Here is a 20681-nt window from a genome sequence, read left to right on the forward strand (position 1 = left end):
GCCGCCGCCGCCGCCGCCGCCGCCGCCGCCTTTCTTCTCTGGCCTCTGCTACTGTAGAGCGGGGGAAGGAGACGTGGACAGAACGTAGCGCGTCCCCTTTAAGGTTGCCACGGGGACGGTTCGGCAAGTGAGAACGAGCCTCATTGACGTCAGGCTGGGCGGTGATTGGCGGAGAGAGCTGGGTTTCCGGTGGGAGCGATTGCTGAGAAAGAGAAGGAGGCCGCAAATCGGGACAGGAGGAGGGGGCTGCCCATCGCGGAGAGGCCCAGGCAGGGAGTTGCCGCTCGGACCCGGGGTGAGTCGAGGCTGGGCCTGAGTCGCTCCCGAAGCCGCACGTAGGTAGCGCGAGGCCCGGTAAATGGCGCGCTCAGCTGAGGCGGCTTGTACGCTGGGAGACGCGAGGAGCCCGAGGCCTTCGTTGACTCCTCCAGGGACATCTCGCCACAGTGAAAACCGCCGGGCGGGGGGGAGGAGGAGGAGGAGAAATGTGAGGGTCGTGGAGGCGAGGTTAGGGGCTCGGGCGGGGGACGCTCAAAAGTACGCTGCCGGGGGGCGGGGCATGGCGCTGGCGGGTACCCTGTTGTGCCTGCCTGGGTTTGGAGGAGGACCTGGAGAAAGCAAGCGGCGCCTCTGCACGCGAGCATCGCAGTGAGTAGCGGAGGGAGCATCAGCGCGGCTCCTGGGAGATGCTGGCGCGTAGGCAGAGAGCGAGAAGGAATTGGGGACGAAGCCCTGCTTTGAAGTAGTGGCTGGCTGGTTTTTACTGGTCACCTTTGAGACAGAAATGAGGAAGGGTTGGCTGTGCTTCTGCCACTAACTGATAGATTGGTTGGAGGGAAGATCCTTTTTGAAAATAAGCCACTCAGGCCTCTGATTTGGGGGCAAACTTTGTATTTAGCTAAGAAGGCAGGGTTGTGTTGAGAATCGAATTTATTACTACAGACGTTGTGTATGTGAAAAGAAAAAAAGTAATGATCTCATTAAAAGGTGGAGTGAACTACAGCTTGGATTGCTGTCTTCAGTGTATTTATTTGTTTTAGGATAACTCTAAGCCATATTATATTAAAAACAAACCCTAAGCTATTTACTACACAGTTTACCACTTGTTGTTACTGTAGTTGCAGACCTAGTTAACGTTGGCTGATCTGATCTCAAGAAAGCTAAGCGAGCAGGAGTGGACCTGGCTTATACTAGGACAGGAAACCATCAGAATCTCAGAGCTGGAGACTAGACTGGAAACTTGAAAAAAGAACACCCCAGAAGAAGGCAATGGCAAACCACTTCAGTAGTGTTGTCAAAACATGGTGGACATGTCCATGTAGTCACGAGGAGTTGAGATTGACTTTACATGTTTTAATGTCACTATTTGTTGGGTTTTTCCAGAGTGCTTAATGTTGAGCTATGTTTGCACGTATAAGTTCCATCTCCTATAGAAAAATCAGTAGAATTATAATCTGAAACCCAGAGAACTTCTGCAAGTTGCCTGACTTTGTAGAAGGTGGTTTCTTATGGGTATGGGGAAAGGGTCCTATACCATTTTCTTATGTGGTAATAAAAAGCATGAAATCCTCCAGATGATTTTGTCAACAGTTCCTTCTGTATTTTACCACTGGCCAGTCTGGCTAAGGCTGATGAAGATTGAAGTTTAAAGCCCATAAGGGTATCAGGTTGCTTATTTTGACAATAATGACTAGTCCTTGGTTAAAATGAGAGACTCTTCTCATAGTAAAAACTGCCAAGTTTAAAATAGTCCATAATTTATAATCTCTTGCATTTCTTGGTTTTCCTGTCTTGGTGAATGAACTCTTACTTCTTAACAGAAAGAAAGCATTTTGTAATCTCCCAGTTGCTTTTTTTCCTAAGGAGAATTACAGGGAGTTAACATGAAATAAAATTAAAACAAGTTAAGTGGTTCAGACTGTTGAAAGTTAGTAGAGTCCTTCTGTAGTAGTCTATTCTTTAGGGGTGCAGCATTATTTCAATAAAACAGAGGGCTCCCTTTATCACTCACTTAGAATCTTTGCATATTGCCATTAGATTCTTTTTTGTTCATTTTTTATCCCTCATGATTCATGTAGGAAACAAATTTTCTTTGTCTGAAAGCAGACTTTAATTGCAGTGAATTTAGAAGGATTTTACTTGGAATCCATTTAATTCACATTGCAAATACTGATAGAAACATAAAGGTGTTTATAGAACTGAATTTTCAGTTGATGAGGGTATCTGTGTGCAAAAATATGTTGCCATTGTTCTCAAAGTAAATTCTACCTAAAAATGGAATGACTTCTGTATAATTAAGTAGCATGCCTCACAAAATACTTGAGAAAAAAAGTTCTTATCTACTTTTTCAGTTACTGCACTTAAGCGCTGTTGTCCACTGCTGTGTGTCAACAGTGTGAATGCTTTTTCCACAGACTAATTTGCAAGCTGTCATAGAGCCACAGAGTAATTTGTGGACATTTAATTAAGCTGTGTATTACTGACCTTCATTATGCAAGTTGTCAAAACAGAAGAGCTAACTGATCCTGTAGAACTTAAGGCAATATGATTGTAAATGCCACCTAAACATATGTGTGCTGTTTAAACAGGAAAAAAGTTTACTGTAACCTTTAGACTCTGCAAGAATTAACAAGAATGCAGTGTCTTTGGAGGGGAGGCAATTCAGCATCTTCATGTTTTATTTAACCTGCATATAATCCTCAGCAATGAAAATCAGAGGCATGTGTTTATAACTGTAAGCATATTACCATATGTGTGGTGTATCTAAATATGTCACATAGGAAAGCATGTATTAATAGGACTTAGGGGTGTTCCAACTATTCACTTTCTTATTTCCGTTTTGAAAGGTGATACTGGGATCAACAGTCTCTTACAAATTCTGTGCATACCTATAGTTGCTGTTGACTGCATCTCAAGTAAGTGGTGATCAGCTGGAAAATACTCTTATTTCCATAAAATTTTATTTTTTAGAAAATCCATTAATGAATATTTTAATTTAATTATGGCAGTTTTCTTTCCAATCAAATTTTTGGGAGCTGACATTTGTGAAATCATTTATTTTCACTTTAATTTATTATGTTACCCTCATATTCATTATTGGAAGTAGCTTAGCATCTGACATTCCTAAGATAATTGAACATGGGCTTTGGTTGAATTTTGCTTTAATTTTTTTCTGACTTTTTCCCATTATTTATAACCAGCTACTATGTCTGCAAATAAGTTAGTGTTTGACTGTTATGATTGCTGAGGGATGTAAGGCTAGTACGCTTAGTGTACACTACTAGTACACTAAAGTTGTGAAAGATGCTAGGGTGTTTCAAATATGTTTTCTTTCAGATACCAGCAATGGCAGCCTCTAGCAGTAGCAGCAGTGAAGAAGAACGTAGCCTCCGTGAATGTGAACACTATGTCCAAAAACATAACATCCAGCAACTCCTGAAAGATTGCATTGTCCAGCTTTGTACAGTGCGACCTGAGAGACCCATGGGTTTCCTCCGGGAATACTTTGAAAGACTGGAGAAGGTAAAAACTAGACTTCATAAAATAAGTAGAAAATGGGAAAACCAGTTTCAGCATCTCTCAAAATAACAGTGAATCCTATGCTTGACCTGGAGCACATCAACATTTCAAAAAAGTACAGCATTGTTTAGTTTTCTGAAATGTGAATAGGAATAGGCTTTGAGGAAATTACAGAGACAGGTCACTTTTTGTAAGATTCTGGATTTTTTATCATATTCATAGGACAATTTTGGTTTTGCTTCAAGGGATTTTTATGTAGAATATTTTAGCTCTTTGCTTTTCACACATACAAACAAAAAAACCCTGAATATATTCTTAAAATCAACTTTACCGTCAGTTTTCAAACTGGACAGGAAAAGCTTGAGTCTATGTGAAGCACATCATGGTCCAAAATGGAAAGAGTAATTGGAACATAGAAAACTCCTACTATTTATTACCATTGGCAGGCAGAAAAACTTTTGTGATTGCACAGTATCTGAGTATTCTGTGGTCAGAGAGGTTTAACTTTTTCTAGAGATTAGGATTGTAAATGTTCTGTGCACCTATACTTTTTTTGGTAAATGAGAAGTTACATCTGATTCTTCTCAGTGCTATCCCATTGCTCAGTATTGCTGAGTACGGGATAGCATTCTTCTCAATGCTATCCCACACTCAGAGTCAGTTCTGATTAAAGTAACCTATAAGCCCTGCAAATAAATAAATATGCACGAGGTTGGTGCCATTTTTAAGGTTTTATTTAATGGGAGTTTAGATGATACTTTCATTCATGTTGTTGAATCTTATGCTGTCTTCAAAGAAATTGGGTTTGTTTTGCATGATTGAAGAAATTAAAATAGCTGGTTTCAGACATCATAGTAAGCCATGAAACATGGATTATAAACTCAGCAAATGGATAAACTCGGCATGTCAAGCCAAAATCATGAGTTGGCTTAACATATTGTGTGAATTAATCAGTAAATAATGCTAAGGCATAAACATTATTTACAGACAAGGAGGCTGTTTTCACACAAAACAATCCCCAAACAAACTACATTATGGCTTAGTATGAATGCAGCCAGCATGTCTCAATTGCAGAAGAAGGTAACAAGTGAAGAAAAATTTATAGAGTGTTAAGAAAAGATACTTCAACTCATTGAAGATTTGTCATGGAGATATGGTCTTGTTTACATATAATGTTATACTCATAATCCCAGAATCTTTGGTTTTGATGTACTTTATAAAAATATGATCTTCACTTAAGCCAAAACTGGTTTGAGATTAACATATTGAGTGACTGTTCACGTAAGATACTTAACCTGCCAGTCTGAATTAACCTATTTTGGGGACTCAACACCATAAATAGAACTAATTAACCAAGTGGGCTGAGTTTACACAAGATGGTAAGACATACAAAAGACCCAGTGTTAAAGCTAATTTACCTTAACATATGCAAGTGCAGTTACTAAATCTGTAACCTATCTGGTTAAACATTTTGCACAACTGCAGCTGTTTTCTGCACATTTAAAAAGATCCAAGTACATAAATTTGGTTTACTGCATAGCATGACTACAGTAATATTTTCTTCTTGTTCTTTGACTGCTGTGTCAGTAACAGCTTCTCCCATCACTGTGTCAACATTCTGTGGAAGGAGAGAAGGTCAGCAACATTCATAGCATGGCAGCTGATTATCTAAAGGCATATCACAAGACCAATATTTAGCAATTTCTGCGGTCACTGTTAATTGTTCGATTAATTCATTTAATTCTCTTGGGACATAATATTGGAAAAGTATATGCCTTGTTTTATGTAAAAGAGTCATTTTGTTCAGCTATTGATAATTATGTACAAGTACATTCAATTCACCCTTTAAAGATGGGCATATAAACACACAACTGCTTTGATGGGCAAGACTCTTATGATCTATGCAGCTTTGCATTTGGCTTGATCCAAATGTTGAGTTATGCAGTTCTCTAAAAGCAGTCAAGTGATTGTGTGAGCTTTTAAGTTCCTGGCTTGAATTCAGAGAGGTCTTGTGCCAACCAAAAGGACCTTCTACTCACTGCACAGCAGCATGAATCTCTGAATTCTTCTATTTACTTATCCCCTGGGGCCTGTTTGTGCCATGTCAGAGGACTCTTCAGTCCACAAGAGTGGAATTGATTTGTACAGGGGTTTGTCATGGGAAGAAGAGTCAGCCAGTAAAATTCTTGTTTCTAGATCCAACAAAATCTTATAGATGAAATTCTTCATTGTAATTTAATGTTTTGAAGTGCACTGTATCAAACCAATAGATTAATCTACTGATTTTTTTTAGTTGATTTTTTAGCAGGAATCTTTTTGAATAGGGACTGATACTTAAAGCAAGTTTTTTTAAAGCTATATTGGTCTTATACTTAATAAAATATTAAAAATGATATTTATTTGGAATAAGTTGTTTTTTGTTTTCATAAAAAATTGGTTTCAAACAAGTACAAACAGTACAGTACAATGGGCTATATGTGTAGCAGATCCAATTTCCATAGTGATTTACATCATCTGCATAATTAACATAGTTTGCATAATTACATAATCATGCATAATTTATGTAATTTGCAATAGTGTCATTATGACATTTTGCATTGTTACCCTATTCTCTGCCATTTTCGTCTCTTAAGTGCCCTTAATTCTCAAAATGTTGTCTACTCTTGTAATAAAAGACTACTATACATGACAACATGTTCTTTCAAGATCTGAATTGCTGGTTTTATTGTTTGTCTGATATACTTCTTATAGGATAGTAATTGTATTCCAAAAATAGACATTCACTTTTGAACCAGCAAATTGCATAAATTTATATATTGAGTTTGATGTTAGTATGTTCCTAATTGTCTGGGGGTTTTTTCTCTTGTCATTTATAATGTGTAACATTTTAATTCACAAAATTGTTATATTTTAATAATTTTAAAATGATCATAATTAAAATTTAAATTAAATAATTAAAATAATATTAAATTATTTTTTATTTTAAACATTTACAAAAACATTACACAGAATCTGCTTGTCAATTTATACAAACTGCTAGATAAGAATTTCGGCATTATGTTTTAAAAATAATTCTAGGAGGTAACAACAAGATTTTTCAGATCATTAGGACCTCAGGACAAATAAGTTGTTTCTCTTTTTTTCTAAAATGTAGAAGGGTAATGCAGATTGCTCCAAAATTGCAGAAGTGTATATGTCCCTTCCCCTTTTTAGCTCTAATATGCAATCTGACTATATCAAAGACTATGTCAGGTTATTGATTCAGTAATTTACCTCTAGCTGATCTTCAGTTCAGCTACTTATATGCAGTTGGCATATGACTTAAAATGACTTCTATTAAGAATCAGTAGCAGCCTTAGAAAATTCTAAGACCAAGATAGTTGACAAGAACATGAATTTGGTTTCTGTCATGTATGTGATCCAATTTAAACCATGTTTGTGTGTCACTGTGTATGAGTTTAATAAATCCAAAGAAGAAAGAAGAAATAGATTGTAATGTCTATATGGGTTAAACTTATATTTCCTTGTAGGAAGAAACAAAGCAGTTTATCAGTCAGCAGAAAGCCAGCTCCCGCACAGATTCCCGTGAAGATGAGATTTCTCCCCCACCGCCGATGAACCCAGTGGTAAAAGGTCGTAGAAGGCGTGGTGCCATTAGTGCAGAGGTTTACACTGAAGAGGATGCTGCCTCTTATGTTAGAAAGGTGTTGCTTCAAGTTGTTACTTCTTATAAGCCTTACTTCATGGCTTGTATATTCATCTTTTTTCCATGCTTGAAGGGGGCTAGAACCTGTTTGGAGGAAACAAACCATCTTTGGTTCTATTATATGATTTCAGCCTCACATTTTCCTGATATTAGGTCTCCTTTGATACCATCTTTGTGATCTTTATGGCTTTTTCATAGTTCACTCAAAGCCTGACTTTAGGAATCTGAACTATGAGAGATTCATAATAATGTTTACTGGTTTCTTGGTGCCATTATGCCAACAAGAGGGAAGGGTAAAACATAAGTTTTGTCACTTCGTTCGGTTTATGTCTCCAGAAAAATCAGTATGTTCTGAATTATTTGGATGTTCAAGAGATGGTTTCTAAGACACTCTAGTTAACATAGGCCAGCGGCAAACATTTTTTCTGTATCTTAGGGCTTCTGCTATTTTTTCCAGAAATATCAATAGATCTGCTATTCTTTCGGGAAGAATAACTTATTCAAGATGTTTCTCTTTTCTGAGTTTGTATTCAGAATTTAGGCAAAACTAAATACATTTGATCATTGGTAAGTTTTTTCTTTCAAATTAATAATTACATGTTAGATAAAACGTACCTCTCCAGAAAAATGGTATATGATTGTGTCAGATAAAAAATGCTGGAGTCCAGGATGAATGATAAATTCACTTAACATGTCTTCAGCTAAAACGTCTTGGGTGTCTTCTATATTGCAGGTTATTCCAAAAGATTATAAAACTATGGCTGCTTTGGCGAAAGCCATAGAGAAGAATGTGCTCTTTGCTCATCTTGATGACAATGAAAGAAGGTAGGGTCTATTCATTTAAATCAGACTTGAGATTGAACAAATTCAAAGCTTCAAACATCTGAGGATTATTTTCAAAGTTGTGGATCTCACATAGAGCATGCCAAGTTCTATGCCAAAGTGCCCAACACAATCTTACAATAATGCTAGGCTTTTTTATTTTTTAATTTTGAACCAAAGTTTCCCAGTTTATTTCATTAATTTTTTGAGGCAAAAATTCTTGTATGAATCTTATATGAAACTCAACTTAGGTCAAACCTAATGTATAGCTTTTAGAATTAATTATTTAAATCAAAATATTTAAAGGCAGTAATTAAAGTTTCAACTGTATACCCTCATTGTTTCTTGTTTTAAGGCTAGATTTTTAAAGGTAAAGGCAAGGATCTCAATTGCAATTTTTTAACTTATGCCTGAAATTGAGCTTGGATTTGACTCATTCTGTATTGATAGATTTGCATGGAATGGAAAGTGTGGATTGGTCTGTATACAGAGCAAACACACTGTGCTACATAGGAGCTATCATTCTGTTTTGAATGCAGCAGACTCTGTAACTGCTGCATCTGAAACAGAATGACAGCTTGCCTGCTCCAAGTTTTGTCCGTCCAAAATCCAGAGCACATCCAGAAAATGTGAATCTAGCAAACTCTGGAGTCTGCCGTCACTGGTTCTAATTTATTTTAATTTACTTTAATTTCAGTAGAATTATTCTCTGAAACTAGCAGATTATCTACTTGGTTCCCAATTATAGAAGACCCTTCAAACTGGCTAGGTATACTGCCTTAACCACAATGGCTCTCTTTGGAAAATATGGGGAAATCTCATAAGAGTTTGCTTTTGTATCCTCAGGAGGTTTGGTCTTTTGAACATTCCTCCTAGAGTATATATTCCATAGGGTATTATAGTAACCTTTCATCATCCCCAATCTACTTTTGGGGATGTTTGCAATCTACTTTTTTGCTTCCTAGGCAAGACCTAGAAATGTATCTAAAGGTGAACTGTAGGATTAGAGAAGAAAAATCTGTCATTGTCCCTTGATTGGCACAATGCAGCTTCATTAGTTCTCTCAAACTAGTCTTCATCTGAGATAAATTTGTTTTGTGATTTTAGATTTGTGATTATTTTATGGTAATTTATACCCTCTTGCTTGTACACATGCATGCACACGTATTCATATCTATATTATGAAACATGTAGAAGTGCTCTTTCATAAAAATAAGTAGCTGTTACCCATACAATGCTGCATAGATATTTTTAATATTAATACTATATGTCTTCTTCTAACTTATCCAGCAGTTTCATGGCCAAACCAGTTTAGTTATATTGAAAAAAATATGGTGCTCATTATAGTTGTCTTAGAATCTAAAAATGGAAAACAAAGTGGGCTGTTAACACATTGTTCCATATTCCATTATGGAAATGGAAATGGGGGAGGAAATAATGAATCCTTTAGTTCAGCAAGTGAATGCTGATTCTAGAACATAATTAAATTTAGAATTCTTAGGAAATCATTCTTTCTGATGACTTGGTCTTCAGTAGCAATATTAGCATAAATGTGCTCCATTTTTTGCTTTTATGCTGAGTAAACCTGTAATCTCTTTCAGTGACATATTTGATGCCATGTTTCCAGTCACTTATATTGCTGGTGAGACTGTGATACAGCAAGGTAAATGATGTTTTATTTTCTTGGTTGGAATTAATTTAACTTCTAAGATATTAGCTGTATGCAGTTGTTTATTATTTTACTGTATAAGATATGATATAGAAAGGTACTCCAAATATATTACTCACTATGCAATATACTAATCAGGGTTTCTTCTGAAGCAACTTGTTCATTATTCATTTTTGCTCAGTAATGCTTTGGTAAATAATGGAACTCCCCATAGATTAGGGCTGGGATGCAAACCATAAAAATAAATACTAGCCAGCATTGGCTTTTGCAGAAGTTTTTACAATCAGTTAAGGTAAGCTGGTTAATCCTTAACTACCCAATCATAGCTGAATAGCTATCTTTTTATTAATAGTTAGACATGAAATATGAAGTCTGAGTTGCATGAATTTTGATCAAACAACTGAGGGAAATTGTGGATATTCTAACATCATGCCAAATATAAATCTGTAATTGTATGTATTATGTTGATTGGTGTTAGAACTAAAAAGTTCATTGGTGCTAGGACTAAAAGTTGGGGCACATCTCTAATGTTTTTTAAAAGATTAGAAAAGTTATTTCACACACTGTCCTTCCTCATTTTTCTTAAGGTGATGAAGGGGATAACTTCTATGTTGTTGATCAAGGAGAAATGGATGTAAGTTTTTTTCCTTAAATATATTAATCAAGTGCACTTGGATGGTTTTAATATGTGTAATATTGTAGATGCACATGATTATTAAATGTAATGCAAATAACCAGCTGGGATATGAGTTTCTCCACTGTAGTCTACCTTTCTCTAAACTTGTTTTAGCTATGCATTTTCTTATATTTTTTGATATAGTACAGGATACTGTTGAGGCTAAATTAAGATATTGACTTTGTGCTTTCACTGTGTTAAGCAGTTTGTTTTAATCATGGCTTATAAAAGCTATGGTATATAAAACATCATGGCTGAGTTTGCACATTTTGCTAACTCAACAGCAAACCACATTATATCTTAGCAGAGTATGCAGTCCTACTGTAGAAATATAAGGGTTATGTAGTGGAAAACCAAAAAGAAATGCTTTTCATTATTGATTCTAAATAATAATTGTGGCATACTTTCCTAGCACTTAAAGTAATATAAAAGTAATGAAAAGTATGAACAATAACCACCCAGAGTCATTGGGAGTTGGGTGGCATACACATTTAATAAATTTAAATTTAATAAAGATAAAATATAGTTCTGTGTAGGTCTCCTCATATGTAGGTTCCAGTGAGTTAAATGGGGCTTATTCCTAGGTATACAAAGGTAATCTTCAAATCTCAAAATACATCAGGGAACATCTTGCTAAGTATGTTCCAACATAAAGAAAGACCCTTACCTAGGTTTCCCCACCCTATAGGAGGTTAAGGGGACTTGGTTGCTCCAACATTTATTTGTTGGATCATAGAATAAATTGTTCCAGAGTTCTCACTCAAAGCACAATAGCCAGGCTTATATTATATGATCATATTTTGGATATATTATGTGAAGACCTAGCTCTCTGGAGAATGCTGTGAAAGGTAGAAGAAAAAAGAGGAGTAGGATGACTAACAGCAAAATGGATGGACTGAATTTCAGTGGGTTTATCATTGGAAGACTTCAAGGGTCAGGTTGAGGACAGATCATTCTATATGTGGTCACTAAGAATCAATACTGACTTGATGGCACATACATAATCAAAAGTAACTTGCACCCTAGGGTAAATTAATTAGGGTAAATTAATTGAATCTTTTTATCATGCAAATAATGCTTAAACATTTTTTCCAAACAAGAACATCCTCTCAGTGTTTGTATATTGTAAACTCATGAGAAATTATTAAGATGTTTTTTATCTGTTGGATTTCATTCCATCTTCCTGTTCTGAAAATCCCTCGATGCTAACAAAATTTAAAACAAAACAGAATGTAAACAGTTTTTTTTAAAAAAGGTTAGAATTAACAAGAAAGTAAATACTGAAAGTGAAATATCAAAAATATTCTGAAATAAATGTGTATATATTCCTCCTCAGGTTTATGTAAACAGTGAATGGGCCACCAGTGTTGGGGAAGGGGGCAGCTTTGGAGAACTTGCATTGATCTATGGAACACCCCGAGCAGCAACTGTCAAAGCAAAAACTAATGTGAAACTGTGGGGTATTGATCGAGATAGCTATAGAAGAATCCTTATGGTAAGCATTTTAATATCTTGAAAGAAACAATTATTTATACCATGGTTTTGTGTGTTTGTGGAAGCATGCCAGTAAACAGTAAGGTTGTAATGAACTGATAGGCAGGACAAGTGAGTAGTGATAATTTCATCTGATTGTAGCCTTGTACAAAATGAATGTTGGATGTGACACAGATGTGTTTATATTAATGAGCAGATCAATACCCGTGTCTCTGCTTACTTCATGAGTAAGAATGGAACATCTTGATGAGTTTTTGTTCATCATGATTCATGAATAAATCTGCTTTGTAATTTTTTGCTCAAGGATACTCTTTTCTCACAATAATTATTTATGAAAAGTTTATGCCAGAATAGTTTATCTTTAAGATATCATAGATTAGTTGTTTAAACTAAGTGATATGAAAATGAGGCACAATTCTTTATTTCTACACTTGCAGTGGGACCTGTACAGTTTTAGCTTGCTAGATCCCAGTTAAGTATTTTAATCATTTCCATCTGTGAAGATGAATGACTTGACAGCTCAGTTTCAGAAATTCATACTTGCTGTGTTATAAATGTGAAAGTGGCTTAATGTGAATTACAGACATACAGATTTCTCAGAAATTTTGAGCCGTGTTAACTATGATATTGAGTGAGTACTGATTTTACAGAGTTCTCAGTAATGGAGTTATTCAGCTGGGACACTTATGGTGACTAGGACTGGCATCTGCTCTAACTTAACCTGATAAACCTCATTTAAGCCAAGCAAGTTGAGCTTTTTATTTTTTAATATGTCATTTAATCTAGTTGCACTTCAGAGTCTTAATTTAAACGAATACATAGCCCCAGTTTTAAAAAGAATTCCATTCCCAAGGTCTGTCCTTAAGTTGAATCTGTATGTAAGTTGGAATCCGTGTTGTATAATGCTATATGATTAGTATTGTGTAATTAACTTGAACCATTGTGTATTTAACTCAAATCATTGTGTATTTAACTCAAATTTTGCTACAGTAGGCTCTGTTCTTAACTATGGATCGTCTGTAACCCAGGCATTCTTAACCTGGGGATTCCCTGTACTTTTTATGAGATAGGAAGGCAATGAAACTCCAGGCATCAGCACCCTAATAAAGTTGATTTATTCATATTAGTTGATGTTCCTAAATAGACACTGGTTGAAGGAAACAAATTATTTTGACAGCCAGAAATACATAGATCACTCCTAAGTCTGCTTATAATTAATTTGTTCTGTGGCATGATGGCTAGAGAGTGCAAAGAAAAAAAGGAATTAGTGAAAATAACTTCTCCCTCCACTGAGAGTATGTTGTGAATACAATTCATGTGAATATTGGGCCAGATGTCTATGTCCACAGGGAGGGGTTTTTTTCATATTAGATATTAAGAACCTCTTAAAGGCTAAAATCTTGTCCCATCACGTTTAGCAGGACTGACATCCGAGTAGATGTACATGAAACTGATGTGTATGTGTCTATATGGTTTGTTCAGTGTATTTATTTAAAAAAATGTAATTGTGATATTTTTGCTCACCTGGGTCTCTAAATAATGCACTTTAAATTACTATTTATCTATACAAGAATTCAGTTAGGAGATAACAAACCAAGAACTCAGACCTAATTGTGACCTTAATATGTTCATGACAGGAGAGTATATCTGGCTCCCTAAAACAAAGCAAAATGGAGATAATATTAACTTTTTGGTGTGCTTCCTTCCCCAACTTCCAGGGTAGTACACTGAGGAAGAGAAAGATGTATGAAGAATTTCTTAGTAAAGTGTCAATACTTGGTAAGTGTGACAAATTTCTTGATGTTACTGTTAGATGGGCAGACTTGTCTTTTGGGTAGAGAATGCATTTTGCAAAGTTACTAATGTTCTTCTAGATTTTGTTGCTGCTGTTCTCCTTTTTATTTATTATATTTTATTATATTGATGTTGTCTTTATCATTATGCTTATACTTTGTCAATGGTTGGAATGACACAAATTCAGAGGTCTCGTTCTTCCTTTTGATAAATGTTTGGCTTTGTGACTATCTTGTATTGCTGAAAAAAATACAGGAGATAGATTTCATTTCTGTGTATGCTTCAGCATATAGGTTGGTTGCTGCTTCCTCTTAAATGTTTTATCCCACAGCTTTGTTTGATATTCTTCAATCCTTTATTTTTTAATGCAACTTTTCCCCCTATATCTTCATGTTTCCTATATATGTGTGTATGTGTGCGCCTGCGCACATATTTATTTGTTTATGTACTCATGTAGCCTGTCTCCAAAACAGGATTTATTCTGAGTCAAGGCACTGCTTCAGAACATCTTTCTGTGCTACACATTAAATATTTTGTCAAAATTATTGCAGCTTTGCTATAGAGGAAAGCAACTATTCATGAGAAACGTATTGCTTGTAAGGGTCTGTTACATTCTCAGTTGGGTGTTGATCTATCTACAGTATTGTCAATTGTAAGCACTCAGCTATTTCTAAAGAGTATTAATTTTTTATTTTTATTTATATGGGAATCAGTTTATTATTTTGAAAATATCTTGTTTATATTGATGAATTGTTATGAAAGGATAACATTTTGAATAAACCCTACCACCGCCATCCAAAGAATTAACTTGACTTTGATTCAGGAAAGGTTTTTGTTTCTTAGGATGTACACAGATACAGAATGGGTTTGTTTTGGAGCATTTCAGAATCTCCTTATTGAACCCAGAAAGTGCTGCCAGTAAGGAGTGATGTTCATTAGAATTGCTAGTATCTACACTAAAAGCTCCTCATAAGTTGCAGGCTATAACTTCCAGCAGCCCAAGCAGCATGACCAGTATTGAGTGGTAATGGAATTTGTAATTCAGTGACTTGAGAAAGACCACCGTTACCTTAGCCCTGACCTACTAATTGAAACATAGCCACCCAACCTGATATAAAGGACCTTGATAACCCCCTGGGCATTGTTGAGATGTTGTAATTTGAGTTGCCAAATTTGTGATGTGAATGGATGTTAAATTGTTCATGGTAAAGCGAGAGATTGTAGTTAAACAGGCTGCAGAATGCTGGGGTAGATAGGAGCAGAGGATCCTCATTGGAGGTGAATAAATACCCTAATTCTAAATCTTTGTAATACAGCAAAGTTTGCTACTAAATAGCTACCTTTTAATTTAGAATCCCTGGACAAATGGGAACGTCTCACAGTGGCTGATGCATTAGAGCCAGTACAGTTTGAGGATGGACAAAAAATTGTGGTGCAGGGAGAACCTGGAGATGAATTCTTCATTATACTAGAGGTGAGTTGTAATAGTCTGTATTGTTTGTTAGATAGTTACAACTGTAAGCTGCATTTCTCTTGATTTAACTTTGAATTTTTTGCAACATTAGAATCCAATCCCTATCATGAAAAATAAAAATTTTATTTTTAAAAATGTACATAAAAATGTGCTTAGATTAGAAATGAACACTAGTAATACTACACTGAGCTTTAAGTTGTGAACCACTTAGTGTGAACCACTAAGCCAGTTGTGGTTCATTACAAATAAATGGCTCTCACTAATTTGATTATTTGATCATAATTGGAGAATATGATTTAAAAAAACAGAAAAAATATTCAGCTTCCTTATAAAATAAACTTGTGGGTAATATATGGCACCAAGCGTGCATGCACGCTGTCTCTCTCTCTCACTAGCTTTTAAGGGTTAAGGGAACAGATTAATCTGAGTTATTAAATGGAGATGCCTCTGCGTTCTAAATCTGTGATGAAACTCTTGTCTTGGCACATAGAAGAAAAATAAACTGTCACTCTGATTCCTTTACAGGGTACAGCTGCTGTGCTGCAGCGCAGGTCAGAGCATGAAGAATTTGTTGAAGTGGGCAGACTTGCACCCTCTGATTATTTTGGTGGGTTTTCTTCTGTCTTCCATCTCCTTCATCTCCCATAAGCACATTGGCATTACCCTACCCTACCCTATCTTACCCTACCCTACCGTAGACACTTTCTATAACAGTGCTTAAGTCAGGGAAATGCATTGCACCATCAGAAAATGTTGATATCAAACTGATACTAATCCATTAAGTAAAAGTTACTTAATGTTACTGGAAAAAGATGCAATATTCCTCAGAGCAAAATAGATTTCAGTGAAGATAATGTATTTTCTTCTTTGCTGTGTGATGACAGAATAGCTTTATGTCCTTAACAGGTTTCTTACACTCTGGATTAGACATCTGTCATGAACAGTTTTAGATTGGAACATCAGAAATTGAAATAAAAGTCCCCTACTTAGATAATGTATTATCTATCATAAGATGGTCTTTGGAATAGAGTGTATGATTGAGTTAAAAACAGTGTCAAATTGTCTGAAGAAAGAATATTGTCTGTCTTTTAAATATATTTCCACAGTGGTATTGAACATTTCCAGAAATGTGAGAAAATTGTTTTTCTCTTTTTACCCAGAGATTTAAGAAAAAATGGAAATGTCTACAGTAGAAATGTTGGGTCTACTTATTTTTTAATGTTTGCTATAAATATTAAATAATCAATAGTATAATTGCTTATAATTCCTGCCTTCTGGGATAGATGTCCGAGAGGGGATTAGAATGAGGCAGTGAACTTCTTCACGCTGTTTTATGCTAGCTCCACAAAGCCCAATTATATTAAGAGCAAGCCACTTCATATGCAAAGGCAGTCCCCTGCCCTATGTCAACCTGTAGTTAGCATAACTCATTTTTTCTAATTGAAATCAATGTGAGAAGAGAGAAGTAAGGATCAGATACTTTGACCCTCCCCTCAACCCTACATAGGAATGTATGGTTTGCTAAAATACAAATTCTAATATTCCCAGTGCTAACAATGAGCAGCAGATACGAAATCCGCAACGACAAGTAGTGCTAAGCCAGTTGTGGTTCATTACAAATAAAACCAAAATGAGGAGGGGACCCCAAAACACGGCATAACATGATATGTTAACCCAGATTTAATGTCTGTTGGCAGTTCTGAAAATAAAGGAAATTTTTTAAAACACAATCCACCAACATTGTAAAAAACATTTTTAATCATTTGCGCTTGAAAAAAGTCCCTACATTCACTATTATTTAGAAACAAGTGAAGCCTTACCCCCCACATTTTGAGGCCATGAAGCAAAATTGCATTGGATAATGAACAGTGATTCTTCTAAGGTAAATAACTGGAGTGAAAACAAGCCTCTTCATTCCTATACATTTTACTCACAGTGTTTAAGGTCTTGTTTTTCACTTTTCTTTCAAATGTCTAGTTTCCATTTGAAGGAAGATGGGAATCCTCAGAGCTTTACATCTGTATTCATATTAAGGCAGGAATAGATAACCTTTTGGCTTCTGAAGGCTACACTATGCTTTTTGGCTATATGAGAGCCACAGTGGGTGGAGCAATCATAGAAAATGGGTGGAATTATGCAGCACATTTGGATTTTTTCTGGGTTTTTTCCCCTGGGGTTGTGGGAGAGTTTTATTTCTTTAATGTATGTAAAACGTACTTTAAGGCTTGCACTTCAGTTGTGTTTCCTGCCTTTCAAATGTTAGCAATTTTCCCCAGTTTTTAGCAATTGCTGGAGAAGGCTTCAAAAATCAGGTTTGGAGGTTTCATATATCCTTAGAGCCTCAGGTTGCCCACCTCTAAGTTAGAATACAAGCTTACAATGCATACCACACTATGTTGATTTTATTTCACAACTGTCATTTCCAGGTTTTTCCCGTTAAGAGATAATGGGGGAAAGGATAGAGTATCCACAATTGACTAAGCCCCACTAGCGAGGACTAATGGCAGTAAAAGCAGTTCAGGAGTTGTTATAATTTTTCTCTCATAATGAAAGGGACCAGGTGTTTGGTTTTTCCAATTGGTGCAAAGTCCCTAAGCTCCTCTTTGAGTTTTTATTTCCATTGGAAAAGCAATGAAAGCAGAGCTTTCAATTGCAACCAAGACTTCTCTGAAATTGACAACTTCCCATGGCCAAGACTTACACCTTATTTTTCACTTCTTTTTTAAACTAATCAGTTTTACATTATTTTGTCCATTTGGAATAAATACCTTTTTCTCTTCTTATAGGTGAAATAGCTCTATTAATGAATCGTCCTCGTGCTGCCACCGTCGTTGCTCGTGGCCCCTTAAAATGTGTAAAGCTTGATCGACCCAGATTTGAGCGTGTCTTGGGTCCATGCTCGGATATTCTGAAACGAAACATCCAGCAGTACAACAGCTTTGTCTCTCTGTCTGTCTGAAGTCTCCCTCCTTCTCAAATATATGCTTCACAAATGCAGACTGTTTCATTACTCTTGTGCAGAGCCACATGGCCACTGGCTATTGCAGCTTCCTGTCTGTCTGGGGAGGGGGGGGGGAGAAAGCAGTTGCTTTTCACATCATTTTAAATTTTAGAGCATTATTTTGGTGCTCCTAGTCCCATTGAAAATAAGGAATTGTATGAAGACTTTTGCTGTTACTGCTTCTCTCTGTGCAATGTACACTGTCCAGTATGGCCAGTGACTGCCATTCCTTTTGCTGGGAACACTTCCTAAGCACCAAGGTTATTGCAGTAGAGTTAAGGATGTAACAGTGGAAAATTCTAAATGGCGCATTCTCAGCAGTGAGTCCTATGTTCCTTTTAGGTTGTGGTCACTCTCTACTGTACTTTTCTCAGACAGAGAAACTTACCGTCTCGGATCATCCTCTTGGCAAAATGTTCTGGATATGGGTGATGTTTGGTTAAGTTTACTGAGATCGGCTTCTAGTAAAACCACAGAAGTTTGATAGTTTTGTGCATCTGTATCCATTGCAAGATGGCTTGGTTATTGTTTGTCAGGTTTTTGTATACAAGCTTTTGTTTTGGCAACTATTGCCAAGTGTTGCTATCTTTGGCACAGCAAAAATTTTTGCCTGTTCTCAGATGTGAATATTTATAATATATGCCTCTCCTAATTTTTCTCAAAAGGCAACCAATGTGCTAAACCCCTGAATATCGGTGTAGGTGTTTACACTAGTGTACTGCTCTTCAGCTAGTGTGAGTTGTAACACCCCGTGCACACTCTAGAACAGGAAACTGAAGGGTGCATCCTATGTATGCAGCCTTATGCCTGCCCTTTCCAAGCTTTGCCTTCCCTGTTAACTTTGGAACCAGAGAGTTCAGTGATGCTATTTATGTAACTGGTGGTCAATGCAGGACGGAATATACAATCTAATTTAGGAAGATGATAGGACTCTGGCTAAAGTGAAAGACAGGAAACAGAAGAATCAGTGCCTGTTTCCTGTTGAACTCCTAAAATATTTAGCTTGAATGAGACACATGCTCTAATTTGTTTTGCCTCACATTCTCATTGATCTAGTGGAATAACTAGTTTTGGAAAGTTAATCCTGTTGTCAAGTCTGAAATGTGTTTCAGTATTTACCAGGTTTGTGTTAACAATATTCTACGTGGCACCCAGTGCCACCCACTAGCTTTATTGAATTTCACAGTTGGATAATGTAGGCAAGTCAGTTTATTTGTAACATAAATTATCTGAAACTACTGTAGAGTTTTATATGGGAGTGGCAGCAAGTGTTTTGCATTAGTTATGCAACTATTTCTTATAAATCCCACTTGCCCGGTTAGTAGCCCCTCCCCTCAGACAATTGGACCTGGTATACACCTTTCTGACTTGTTGGTTGTTGGAAGAAAATTTGCTAATCATATTTTATAGTTTGAGAAATAGGAACCTTAGCATATTTTTAAAAAAACTGTGGGCAGCTGTTGATATGTCCACATATCTAGATTTGGATTAAATGTAAAATATACATTGTGAATTCCTTCTGCTCATCCTAAACACCTTGGTAAGTTAAGGATATCCACCTGCATTCTTCAGAGATCCATAAATGTTACTTTTTTCTCTAAATTCTATTCAGTTTGAATCTATACAGGGATTACTTTTCCTTATACCTTTGTTATTTTTGAAGCTTGATTTGATCCTTGTTGAAGCACCAAAAAGATTTTAAATGTTATGTAAGCGCTACAAAAATGCACATTTTTTTATATAAGGCTTTCTAATCAAGTTTCACTACTGCGTCTTTTTAGCTTGCTGTTTACTCCCTTTTGTAGTTTTACCAACAGGATTTTAAGATGAACCAGCTATGTCTGAGTTAAATATTAATCACAGTTAAAGCTTTACCTTTGTGTGCAATTTAAATATGTTTGAATCCACAGTTGGTATAGTTTGCCTTAGCTAACATTCAGGGCTTTAGAAGATAATCTGTTTTGCTAGGTCACCTTAGCAAATTAAAAAATCTACTGCCCTAGAGTGCTATAGTAAACCAGAGGACCATTTTTGTATTGTTACCTGACTATAAGTCTGACTTACTGTATGTGCTAATATATTCCTTTTGTTATAGATTGTCCTAATGGCAGGTAAAGCAATAAAATGATTTAAATTCTTAAATGTAATCAGTGTTTCATTTTCCTGTGCTGCCCCCCCCCCAATGCTGGGCTGGAACAGACTAGCCGGGGATGGTCTTACTTTTTTTTGATACTGGCCCCCATTTTACTTTAGTTAATGTAACATACTTCCTCAGATATTGTTAGATATGAACTTGTCAGCCTTCAAAGTAGATCAGACCAGGAAATGAATGCCAGGTAGGTCCGTACTACTTTTATTGGAAAGCTTTAGTAACAGAATCTTAGAAGTCTGAATGTACTTCCCCCCCCTCCACCTGTGTGTGTGAACTAGGGAGGGGCTTGTTTGAGACGTTCACTCATGTTACGTTGTTGCCCCGACTCAGGCCCCTTTTATCTGATCATTGACTTGATAGTGGCTCTTCCTGTC

The 20681-nt window shown here is 36.3% G+C and overlaps 1 protein-coding gene across 2 annotated transcripts; it reads left to right on the plus strand.

Moving 5' to 3' along the window:
* Positions 1–159: 159 nt before the first annotated feature.
* PRKAR1A (protein kinase cAMP-dependent type I regulatory subunit alpha) lies at positions 160–20298 on the plus strand. 2 transcript variants are annotated; one of them, XM_007421643.3, is made up of 12 exons: positions 160–295; positions 2847–2915; positions 3337–3522; positions 7050–7223; positions 7959–8050; positions 9649–9710; positions 10304–10350; positions 11729–11887; positions 13605–13665; positions 15033–15154; positions 15680–15761; positions 17941–20298. In XM_007421643.3, the coding sequence occupies exons 3-12, from the start codon at positions 3346–3348 to the stop codon at positions 18111–18113; spliced, it is 1149 nt and encodes a 382-aa protein (XP_007421705.1). In that variant the 5' UTR covers positions 160–295; positions 2847–2915; positions 3337–3345; the 3' UTR covers positions 18114–20298. The 2 variants fall into 2 exon arrangements, with proteins under 2 accessions (XP_007421705.1, XP_007421706.1); XM_007421644.3 differs by having other exon boundaries at positions 202–335.
* The last annotated feature ends 383 nt before the right edge of the window (positions 20299–20681 follow it).

Source organism: Python bivittatus, unplaced genomic scaffold (genome assembly GCF_059951505.1).
Source record: "Python bivittatus isolate LINGU-HERP-01145 unplaced genomic scaffold, Pbiv_v1 ctg000220_np1212, whole genome shotgun sequence".
NCBI classification, from domain to species: Eukaryota; Metazoa; Chordata; class Lepidosauria; order Squamata; family Pythonidae; genus Python; species Python bivittatus.

Bases quoted from the DNA above. Each gene is read 5' to 3' on its own strand.
- PRKAR1A (XM_007421643.3), top strand. From the start codon at position 3,346: ATGGCAGCCTCTAGCAGTAGCAGCAGTGAAGAAGAACGTAGCCTCCGT. The intron at 8,051-9,648 runs GTAGGGTCTATT...AATCTCTTTCAG, and splicing joins CTTGATGACAATGAAAGAAG to TGACATATTTGATGCCATGT. The intron at 13,666-15,032 runs GTAAGTGTGACA...CTTTTAATTTAG, and splicing joins TAGTAAAGTGTCAATACTTG to AATCCCTGGACAAATGGGAA.